The 12,333-nt window shown below is 36.4% G+C and overlaps 1 protein-coding gene across 1 annotated transcript in view; it reads right to left on the reverse strand.

The window, feature by feature from the left end:
* Positions 1 to 1,629: 1,629 nt before the first annotated feature.
* The window catches only part of B3GLCT (beta 3-glucosyltransferase), a 99,372-nt gene continuing 88,668 nt past the window's right edge, over positions 1,630 to 12,333 (reverse strand). The window contains exon 15 of the mRNA XM_044913600.1: positions 1,630 to 2,558. Within this exon, the coding sequence (XP_044769535.1) occupies positions 2,391 to 2,558 (168 nt within the window). The 3' untranslated portion in view covers positions 1,630 to 2,390. The remainder of the gene's footprint in view (positions 2,559 to 12,333) is intronic.

The following is a 12,333-nucleotide window of genomic DNA, read 5'->3' on the forward strand; positions in this document are numbered from 1 at the left end:
AGACAACTTGGCTTTAGTTATATCAGAAGTGACTTAAAAGCAAAATATAGCATTCCAGTTATTCCTTGATGTTGACATCCCTAGAATAAAAACAACAACAAAAAAAACATTTGGAAGTAAGTTCCTATTAAAAGGCAAAAGAAATATGAATAGGACACTACCTGTCCTGGGAAGTTCAGATTCAAAATGTAGATAGGAACTGTATGGGAATCCATTCCAAAATAACATCTCCACTTTTTATATAATAAGATAGATAATGGTTGCACAGACTTTGTATAAATATATCTTCAATGTCTGATGGTTTTCTCTTAAAAGGATAGCTTATTGATTTTTCTGAGAACTGTGTTCACTGAGCCGCCAACTTTTCCCCCTGACTTTAGTCATTCTTTTTCCCTTTGCCCTTCCCCCTCTAGGTTGGACTAATGAATACATAGGAGAAATGAGCAACGTAGGCAAAGACCTTTTATTTGTGGTTAGGCTTACATAGTTCCAAAAAGTAAACATAATTAACAAAACACCTACAGGTACCAGAGGAGGTGCTCCAGTATCAGTAGAAGGCACTGATCGTAAGAAAGCTTGATGTGGATCGTCATGTACAGAGGCCCATTCACTCCTGGCGAATTAATACGCTATGTGCTGAGCGTGACAGTTGGGAGGCAGGGGCAGGAAGAACCAAAGCCTCTTCTCCACTGGATTAGGCACCCAGGTCCTCCAGGCGTATTATCACAGATGACATGAAGGTGTTGGCAGTGATAGCTACGACAACGATCCCAGCTATGGCAATGATGCTGATGTCATCACCAACAGTTTGACAGGATCTAGAAATCCTTGGGGTGCTTCTCATCTAGTTGATCATCTCTGATCCATTCCTTGGACAGGCCACAAAATCCACTTTTACAAAAATGAATCCAATGCATTTGGTGACCACTGAAAACACACCAGTCCTGGTATTTGCTAATTTGGAACCACGGTCAAAATACTATTGCATCGTTTTGGAAATGAGTCCAATCTAAGCTACAAGAAAATGTACTGTTAAAAAACACACATGGGTACTTTTGGTGGTATGGCTTTAAAACCCTGTGCTTGGCTATAAAAGCCTTACAAGCGAAGTTAATGAATAGCAATTTTTATTTTTAAAAAAGAGGAAAGTATTTTACTAGACCAAAATTAGTTTAAGACATACAAAAATCAAATTTTATGTAAACACCCTTAGAAACACTGAATTATATAATTAAAACATTAAAACAGTGTCCTTGTTACAAATTAATAACGAATGTGTTAAATTACTATATATTAAAGATATGATTTGAAAATTAGAGCTGTTTCAAAATACTATGTTCAAATCTCATTCTGTAAGAACCCAGGGAAGTTGCCAAATCACCACGCTGTCCTTCCACTAGGGTTTAATGGGTACACCGGGGGGTTTATTATGAGCCAGGAGAGAGTCATTAAGTAACATTCAAAGAAAAATAAGAGTAAAAGATCAGGTACAAATTAATTTAATTCACTTCCTGAGACTTACACAGAGCTCACTGACTTGAATAAAGCACAACAACATTGTTTTTAAATATTGAGAACACCTATTTTCTGGCAGCATCCAGCATACTTTTGTGTTACAAGTAGGTCATAAAGATAGGGCTTCGGGGAGAAATAGAACACAGATGAACCTCTGAAGAAGTAGAAAACTCTAGCAGAAGACTTCTTACTCTCTGTTTATGAGACACAAAGAGAAAAATAGATAAAACATAACAACCCTGATTATAGACTACAGGGGACTTCATATCTCGACTTTTATGATGTTTTATGAATGATATTTAATACAGCATTATTCCTACTGAATAACCAGAAAATAATTTTCATCATCAATAATATGGTTAAAAAGTTCACACTGTGGTAATATCCATGTCAACAGATGTTGCCTGTTCTATATGAAGTGTGTGTGTGTATATATATAGTATATGGAGAATATATATATATATATATATATATATATATGTCTAGAGCATATATATAAACACAGTCATGTCTTCTCAGTCTCAAGCCCATCTGACACTTTATAATGAAGAGAGAAAACAGGAAGGAGACTTCTGGTACCATTTATTAATAAAGCTGCTGTATCACAGCTTGAAAAAAACACAGTAATCGTGGTATATTACAGTAACTGCATAATGCAAAAGCAAATGATTTTTTTCCCAGAAAAAAAAATCTGTTTTCCCTATGACTCTGCTTCCTCCCCCCTCAAAAAATACCACATACATAATTTCCACCTAAAGTCAGAAGGCTTCCAATGCCGGGTGGCACACGGAAGCAGTAATGATCACAGCTCAGCAGGACTAGGCCAGTCTCCACTTCTGTCTCTGACCCAAACTGTGCTCACAGGCCGGCACGTTTTATAACTCTTCCTTAAGGCCTTTCTTTGTCTCCTGCCTGGCTTTGTCTTCCTCCCTGGGTGCCAACCACGTGAAATACACTTTTACTGGATCGATGTTCCAGTGTTTGTGAAAGGATACGGGAACTTGGTGAGAAAGGTAGTCCCTGGGATAATCCACAGGCCGAGCCTGTGGGAAGAAGAACAGAGAATTACATTCCTTTGTTCACTGAAAACAATTTTGCTTCAGAATAGCATTTGAGGGCGCCTGGGTGGCTCAGTCGTTAAGTGTCTGCCTTCGGCTCAGGTCATGATCTCAGGGTCCTGGGATCGAGCCCCACATCGGGCTCCCTGCTCGGCAGGAGACCTGCTTCTCCCTCTCCCACTCCCCCTGCTTCTGTTCCCTCTCTCGCGGTCTCTCTCTCTGTCAAATAAATAAATAAAATCTTAAAAAAAAAAAAAAAAAGAATAGCATTTGAATTTATGAAGTGACTGCTTTTCTTCAATATTTGATATTGCTTAAAAGAATCTAAAAGCAAAAAGGAAAATCTTTTCCACTACCCTCCCTCTGATGTGAGGCTCTTTGCTTTTGTATCTCCAATTACTTTAATATCCCAAATGTACCACTTTTTGCTTCTATGTTCCGTAGTCATACCTCTGGGAGATTCCTCAACCATGGTAATAGATATAAAAAGCCTTCCTTGGTAAGTCATTTAAGTGACTATTATAACTTCTGCAAAAGGCAGAAAGATCGCTATTTCCCAGGCCTCTCTAAAGAGACTCTAGCCATACAAGGTGTGTGTGTGTGTGTGTGTGTGTGTGGCGGGGGTGTGTGTGAAGTGTTCTCGGGGCTCCCCTTGCCTGTCCACTGCCCTGATGTCAGTGTAGGGAAATGCAGAGCTCATCAGGAATCAGGGAGAAGGGTGAAGTAACTCAACACTTTCTTCCTATCCAGATACCGAGTCTGACCAGAAATGGCAAGGGAAACATTGAGTAACCAGAAGCACTTTGCAAGAGGGCCTAAAAAGTCTTTGCATCGTCATCATTTCAGGATTCTCTAGAACTTACAAAATGAAGTTTAAGCAGAATCAGATGTAGTCTAGGATGGCTGAGATTAAAGTTACCTTCAGGGTATGGAAGGAAACAGAAACCAGATACTATTTTTTTTTTTTTTTACTCTAAACAAAGCATCCACCTTTGTCTCAATGCTTATCTTGTTTACAGATTTATATAGCCCATCTGTGTTATATAGTAACTCAATGGGTTATCAATACTAAAACAGTCTTGGCTTTATTAAAGCTAGATAGGAAACATTTTGAAAACTAGTCTTCTCTATGCTAGTTTTTTATTACATTCTGCTTAAATGTTTGCAATGAATACTTACATAAACCCTCTTAAATGGTTTATAAAATACCTTCATTAAATTTTATCTCATTCAACCCTTGAAACAACCTTTCAAGATGATCAGAGTATCTTGATTCATCCTCAATTTATAGAGGAGGAAACAGGAGTTCACAGAATTTATAAGTTTCTTAGGTCAACAGGACTAGCACCTATTGGAATGGGGACAAGAGCAGGTGCCCAGCCCAGCTCCTAGTCCAGTGTTCTGGCAGGACATCTGCAGCTGGCCCTCATTCCGTGTGCCCCAAGCCTGGCACATCAACAGTGCCTCAGCTGCCCTGGCCTCCTTGGGGGGCTTTATCCTGGGATGGCACAAATATCCTGCTCCGATGAGTATTCAAACAATAACAACTGCACGGAAGACTTCAAAATATGTGCGGGGGGAAGTTCCATACCAAACATGCATTGTCCTTTAAAAATTCTAAATGCTCATGGAGTTAAAAATCTAAGAAGGCAATTTTAAAGGAAGAGAGAGAAACAAAGACCAAAAATACACACTAGAATAATGTCTAACAGAGTGGAGCAAGTTCTGAGTATTAGCTGAGGGGATTCATATCTCATGTCTACTTGCATGGCCTCTGGGAATTTACTGGCTTGGAAGAAACCCCAGGAAAAACATACTCTCAATTCAGTTCTCAGATAATTCCACAATGCTCCCAGAAGAAAGAAAGAAAAACAGTGGAAACAAATCTTGGGTTGTTTTTCACATTTAAAAATGAACTCTCAGAGACACAAACGCATCTCACAGGAAAAAAAGAAATCTGTAATATCTTTCCCTCTATTAATGCGGATTCCAGAAGTGATTGCTGTTGCATGTTAGGACACGAGTGAAGAGCTGGTTTACTAAGTATTAGAATGCGCTAATCATTTCTGGCAAATGTAGTTTTGAAAAAGAACAAGATTAGAGAAGTAAAAGGCATCCACAGAGGCATGTGTAACACCAAGAAGTCTAGATGGACTCTGATAATCACATCTCTGTGCCCAAAATGCCAAAAGGAAGTACCAAACAGGCAGGGTTGGGGCAAAGGAGGAGGCCTTAGGAACAGACATGGAGCATGATGGGAAGCTGTGTGTGGGAAGAGAGAGATGGCGTAAACTGCACGGAAGGACATACATTGGGTGAAATTAAAACTTAATCTGTAAATGTTAGAGCACACTGAACAGTGCAACAGAGATCAAATTTGTATTTCCTTAGACAAACACATTTTTTATAGCTGTATTGACATATGATTTACATACCATACAATTCACACATAGTCATGGTAGTTTGAAAATTTATAGTAGATGTCCATATTTAAGCAACCACAAATCCAGTTTTAGAAGACTATAGTCATTCCCCCCAAATTCCCTGCCATGTATTTTCAGTCAATCCCCACCCTCGCTGGCAGCCCCAGGAGACCACTGATTTGCTTTTTCTCTATAGTATTGCCTTTTTCTAGAAATTTCTTATCAGGGGAACCATCCACTATGAATGTTTTGAGCCTGGCTTCCTTCACTTAGCATTGCTGCATGCATCAGTAGTTCATTACTTTTATTGCGGAGCAATATATCACATTGAGTGGATACACCATACAAACAACACATAGTTATTATCACACAGCTTCCATGGGTCAGGAGTCTTGGCAACACATAGCTGGGACCTCTGCTTCATGGTCTCTCACAAGATCGTAATCAGGATGTCAGCCCAGGCTCTATGATCTCATCTGAAGGCTCAACTAGGAAAAGATCCACTTCCATGCTCACTCAGTGGTTACTAGTAACATTCAGTTCCTTGGGGGCTACTGAGCTGAGGGCTTCACTTTCATACCCTTCCCCCTTGCAGCTTGCTTCAGCAAAACCTACAAGCCAGGAAGGAAGTAGGGAGAGTCTACAAGGAAGACGGAAGTCACAATCCCTTGTAACCTAATGATAGAAGAGACATCCCATCACTTTTGCCATAGGCTATTGGCTCATACTCAGGAGAGGGAAAAACGCAGGGTATGAATACCAGCAGGAGGGGACTAATGAGATCTATGTCATAAATTGCCTGCCACATATATGCTTAATTTTTTAAAAACTGCCAAAACATTTCCAAAGTGACTGTATTTTATATCCCCACTAGAGGTCCAGGTTTCTACATCCTCAGCAGCACTGGGAATGATCTGTTTGCTTATAGGCATTCTATACATGTGCATTTAGTTTGCATTTCCCTAATGACTAATAATGTTGAGCATCTTTCCATGTGCTTAGTAGCTGTTTATGCATCTTCTTCAGAGAAATGACTGTTCAATCTTTTACCCAGCTTCAACTCAGCAGTTGATCTTCTTATTGAGTTGTAAAAGATTTGCTATGTATTCTGGATTCAAGTCCTTTATCAGATACATGATTTACAAATATTTCTCCCAGTTTATGAATTTTTTTTATTCTCTTAAGGATATCTTTTGAAGAGCAAAGTTTTTTTTAAGTTTTTTGAGTTCAATTTATGAATTTTTCCTTCTATGGATCATGCTTTTGATGCCCCAAATCTTTGCCTAAACTAAGGTCACGAAGAATTATCCCTATGTTTTTTCCAGCAGTTTATAATTTTAGCTCCTATATTTTTGTACTATGATCCATTTTGAGTTAACTTTTGTGTGTGGTATGAGGCAAAGTTCCAAGTTCATTTTTTTGTGTGTGGAAATACATAATTGCTCTAGCACCGACTGGCCATCTGTACCACTTGTCCCCTGGATTGCCTTGGCATCTTTGTCAAAAACAAGTTTACCACAAATGAGAGGGTTTATTTCTAGAATCTCTATCCTGTTCCATTGATATGTATGTGTGTGTATGTGTGTGTGTGTGTTTATCCTTATACTAATCGCAGCTTGTCTTGATTATCATAGCTTTATAGTAAGTTTTGAAATCATAGAAAGGTAAATCCTCCAATTTTGATCTCCTTTTTAAGAATTATTTTGTATTTCCATGTAAATTTTAGGATCAGCTTGTCAATTTTTACAAAGAAGTCTGCTATGACTTTGATATGGATTGCACTGAATCTATAGATGAATTTGGGGAATGTGGGGAAATAAAATTTCCTGTAAAAAAGCCCTATAGCCCACAAGAAACAGTTCACATTCCATTTGTCTAGTTAACTGCTCAGATCCTAAAGGAGAGTAGAACTCCCCTTATCTCTTGGAGAGGCCAACAGTTATATCGCTGAACTAGGTCCTGAGGGTAAGCCCCAAGGTGCCAGGAAGACCTGAACACTTTCCGCCCTAGGATACATTTACATTTCAAGGAAGAATGGGGTATTTATTTGCATACCAAAATGCTGAAGTAAGGAAGTTCACCTTTAGAAGCAGAGAAAACAATTTTTCTTTGTCCCTTGCCTATGGAGTATCTCACCACTTATGTAGGACACTTGAATTGGCCCTCATCACACTGCACTGGAGGTAAAAACTAGGTCAGAGGAGCAGTGGGAGTGGAGATGGGGGCAAGATGTGCTTATTATTTATTGTAAGGGACTTAATGTAAAAATTCATCTCTGATCCAGAACACTTCATTTAGACATTCAAAATAAGTTAAGTGAAATAATATGAATAGATGAAATAATAAAATTCATTTTAAGTGAATATTTAAAAATCAATGGAGAAAATTGCCATCATAGCAATATTAAGTCTTCCAAACCATAAATATGGTATATATCTCTTCATTTAATTAGATCTTAATTTCAGCAGAATTTTATTGTAGTGTAGAGTGTAACTTCCTTTTTAGATTTATTCCTATTTCATTCATTTGGATGCCATTTTGAATGACATTGTTTTCTTCATTTTCAGATTTTTTTGTTGCAAAAAAAAAAAATTGCTTTTGTACATTGACCTTGTAGCCTATAACCTTGCTAAACTCATTTATTAGTTCTGGTAGTTTCTTTTTCCTTTGGTAGATCCGCAGGATTTTCTACATACAAGATGTGGTCTGTGGATAAAGACAGTTTTACTTCCTCTCTTCCAACTTGTATCCTTACTATATATCTGTATACATATATGTAATGTATATATCTATATATGTAGTTATGTATATATGTGTGTGTGTGTGTGTGTGTATGTAAATATATATATATTTTTTTCAGCTTACTGCACTGGTTAGAAACACTGAATATACTGCTGAATAAAAGTGGTGAGAACAGACATTCCTACCTTGTTCCCAATTTTGTTATTTTGTAGATTCACTTTATCAGATTGAGGAACTTCTATTTTGTTGAGAGTTGTTTTTTGTTTTTCTATTTGTTTTTTTTAATCATGAAGTGGTGTTAGATTTTGTCAAATATTTTTTCTGCATTTATTGAGAGGATCATGTGGTTTTTATTCATTATTCTACTCATATGGTATATAACAATAATTGATTTTGAATATTAAACCAAGTTTGCATTCCTATGATAAATCCCAGCTGGTCATGGCATATAACCCCTTTTATATATTGCTGGATTCAGTTTGCTAATATTTTGTTAAGGACTTTTCCATCTATGTTCAAGAGTAATATTGGCTTGTAGTTTACTTTTGTCATATATCATTTTAATCTCTTGTTATTTTTTTAGCAATATTTTTGGAGTGATTTCCTAAATTCTTGCTCTAGGGATAACAAAATGCATCTTTTTTTTTTTTAAGATTTATTTATTTGAGAGAGAGAGGGAGAGCATGTGTGGGGGGTGGGGCGGTAGGGGGAGAGAGAGAGAGAATCCAAGCAGACTCCCACTGAGTGTGGAGCCTGATGCAGGGTTCCGTCTTAGGAGTCTGAGATCACGAATTGAGCTGAAACTAAGAGAAGCTTAACCGACTGCTCTGCCCAACAATAAGTGTCTTCGACATATTAGGCTAATATTGGCCTCATAAAATGAATTGGAAAGCATTCTCACTCCTTTAATTCCATTCTATCAATGTATGTAGGTTCAGATAATTTTTCTATTTCTTTTTAAGACAGTTTTGCTAATGAGTGTGATGCAAGAAATTTCTCCCATTTCATTTAAATTGTCTAACTGTAGGCACAATTTTGGTAGGATTTGCAATAATGTCCGCTCTTTCATTCCTAACTTTGGTAATCTGTGTCTTCTTTCTTTTTCTCTTGGACAGCCTAGCTAAAGGTTTACCAAATTAGCTGATCTTTCCAAAATAACTCATTTTTGGCTTAACTAATTTTCTCTGCTGCTTTTCTGTTTTCTACATTGACCTGTGCTTTAACCGTTAATATTTCTTTTATTCCACTTAATTCAGATTTGAATGATACCATTCTTTTGCTTTCAATGCAGATGTTTAGATTAATGATTTTTTTAAATTTAATTTTATTATGTTATGTTAGTCACCATACAATACATCATTAGTTTTTGATGTAGTGATCCATGATTCATTGTTTTCATATCACACCCAGTGCTCTATGTAGTACGTGCCCTCCTTAATACCCATCACCAGGCTAACCCCATCCCCTCTAAAACCCTCAGTTTGTTTCTCGGAGTCCATAGTCTCTCATGGTTCTCTCCCCCTCCAATTCCCCCTCCTTCATTTTTCCCACCCCTATCCATTTCTAGTATGTTTAAAATACTATAAATTTCCCTCTAATCCCTATACAGCTATGCTAAAAACTTTTGTTATGTTTTGTTTTCATTTTTATTCAAGTTATTTTCTAATCTTCCTTATTTCTTCTTTGACCCAAGATTATTTTAAAATGTGTTGTATAATTTTCAAATATTTGGAAATTCTCCCATTTTTTTCTGTTGATTTCTAATTTCATTCCATTGCTGGGAGGATATATTTTGTATGTTTTCAATCCTTTAAAATTTCCTTAGACATGTTTTATGACCTAGTGTGTGATCTATCCTTTAGAACATTCCATGCACACTTGAACATGCATTTTGCTGTTGTCAGATGAAACATTCTATGTCAGTTAAGTCAAGTAGTTTGTATTTGTCTGTTTCTCATTTCAATTCTGTCCATTTATGTTCCATGTATTTTGAAGATCTGTTGGGTGTACATATACATTTATAATTATTATATATTTTGAAGATCTGTTAGGTATACATATGCATTTATAATTATTGTATCTTCTTAATGTATTGACTTTTGGTTATGAAATATCCCTCCTTCTCTCTAGTAATATTCCTCTTTTTAAAGTGTATTGTGTTTAACACAGACACTCAAACTCTCTATGATTAACTGTTTGCAGGGTTCGTCTTTTCCCATCCTTCTACATTCAACCTATTTGTGTCTATGAATCTAAAGTGTACTTGACTGTTATAGACAACATATAGTCAAATCTTGCTTTTTATGAGATTTGATAATATCTGCCTTTTGACTAAAGAGTTTAGTCAACTCATATTTAATGTAATAATTGATACACCTGAATTTTTATCACTCATTTTGCCATTTATTTTCTATATGTCTCATGTTTTATGTCCCTCTGTTTCTCCTTTATTCTTTGGTTAAACAAAATCTTTTAGTGTATAATTAAATCCCTCTATTGATATTTTAAGCTATATATTTAAAATCATTTTCTCAGAGATTGCTCCAAGGATAGCAATATGCATCTTTAACTTAGGTTAATACTGACTTAATTCCAATAAAATCAATTGCTACAATATAGCTTCATTTCCTCCCTCTTGCCTTTGCACTATTATCATCATATATATTGCATTTACTATGTTATAAACCCAACAATAGGGTCATAATTATTGCTTTAAACAATCTTATATTTGTTAAAGCAATTAAGAGAGACAATATATATGTTTATGTGTGTTTATGCACACTTTTATTCTTTATTCTATATGCACATATATACATATATGAATACACACACAGTCTTATATTTTCCTCCATATTAACCCTATCCAGTATTCTTCCATTCCTTCGTATATATTCTAATTACCATGTACCATTTTCACTCAGCCCAAAGGATTTCCTTTAGTTTTCTTGTAGGGAAGGTCTACTAGTAAAGATTTCTCTCACTTTTTGTTTACCTATAGATATCTTTATTCCACTTTTGTTTGGGAAGGATTGTTTTATTGGATATAGAATCATTAGTTGATTGGTTTCTTTTTTGACTTCTGCCTTTGGGTTTCTATTATTTTTAATGAGAAATCAGCCAGTAACTATATTTTTTGTTTCCCTTTTCATTAGGTTGCTTTTAAGACTTTTACTTTTTCATTGTCTTTCAACAGTTTGACTGTAACACATCTGTGTGTGATTCTTTTCATGATTATACTACTTGAGCTTTGTTGAAACTTTTAGAGCTATGCATTAATGTTTTTCATCACATTTGGGTAGTTTCAACCCTATTTCTTTAAAAAAAAATTTCTATCCAATCCTCTCTCCACTCACTTTTTAGGAATCCCATGAAATGTATGTTGTTACACTTTATGGTTTAAAGTATTTTAAAGCTTTGTTCACTTTTCTTTAGTCATTTTTCTCTCTCTTCTTTGGACTGGGTAATTCTATTGATCTGCCTTCAAATTCACTGTTTCTTCTGCCATCTCAAATCTACTGTTAAGTCCACCCAGATAATTTCTCATTTCTTTTACAACTATAGAATTTTCATTTGTTTTTTATCGTAGTTTCTATTTTTTATTAAGATTTGCTATTTGTTGAGTCACTGTCATCATACTGTCCTTTGATTCTATGAACATGGTTTCCTTTAATTCTGTGACTGTAATTTTATTAGCTTCTTGAAGTCTTTATCTCCAATATCTGGTCCCACTCAGTCAGTTTCTATTCCTACACTTTTCCCTCAGTATATCTCTTTGCTTTGTATCATGATAATTTGTTGGAAGTTGATTATTTTGAAAATTTATTGTAACAACAAATCTGTTTATTTTTACTACTTTTTAAAAAGTGATTTGCCTGGATTTACACTGTGGAATCTTTCTCACTGTGGTGTGTGGTTACTAATACCTCCACTCATCTTTTAGTTCTAACTTTTATCTTGTAGCTTGGCTTGCTAGAGGTCACCCCTGTGCTTGAATAGCTTAGTAGGCAACTTATGATATAGGCAGAAGTTATGCTCAAATACCACAAGCCCATAAGGCTTCTACCTATGTATAGGTTGGAAAGTGCATTCAAAGCTTCAGTGGGTTCTCAAATATGCCTTGTATTTTACTTTCTGCTAGGCTCATCCAGTGTCCCATGTGCATGCACACGGTTTCCCAGTAGGCCAGAGAATTATGGAGAGCTTTCCTAGCCCTGTTATTTCTCTCTTATTTCCAGGGTACTAAGTATTAAATTTCTGGCTAAGACATCCTTTACCATATCTGAGACTGCAACCTCAGGCCCATAAAGGTGCAGGTTTTTCTTATTTCTTTCCTACCAAGTTTAACTATTTTAGGTGACCTATCTATGGGTTTTTCTCTCTCCCTATCCAAACCAAGTCCACCCCCTCTGACAGCAAAGCTGCCATTTTCCCCAGCAAGGCCCATACTGGTCAAACTGCTGTTGCTCTTTCCAACCAAGCTGGGGTGGATGGAGAGGTGGAGGCTGGGGGAGGGGAGGGAGAGGAGGTTTCAGGGAGAAAGGCCTCAGAAGACCTCATACTCTGTTGGTCTTACTGAAACTATAGCAGTTTTTTAA

The sequence above is a fragment of the Neomonachus schauinslandi genome, chromosome 3 (genome assembly GCF_002201575.2).
Source record: "Neomonachus schauinslandi chromosome 3, ASM220157v2, whole genome shotgun sequence".
Lineage (NCBI taxonomy): Eukaryota > Metazoa > Chordata > Mammalia > Carnivora > Phocidae > Neomonachus > Neomonachus schauinslandi.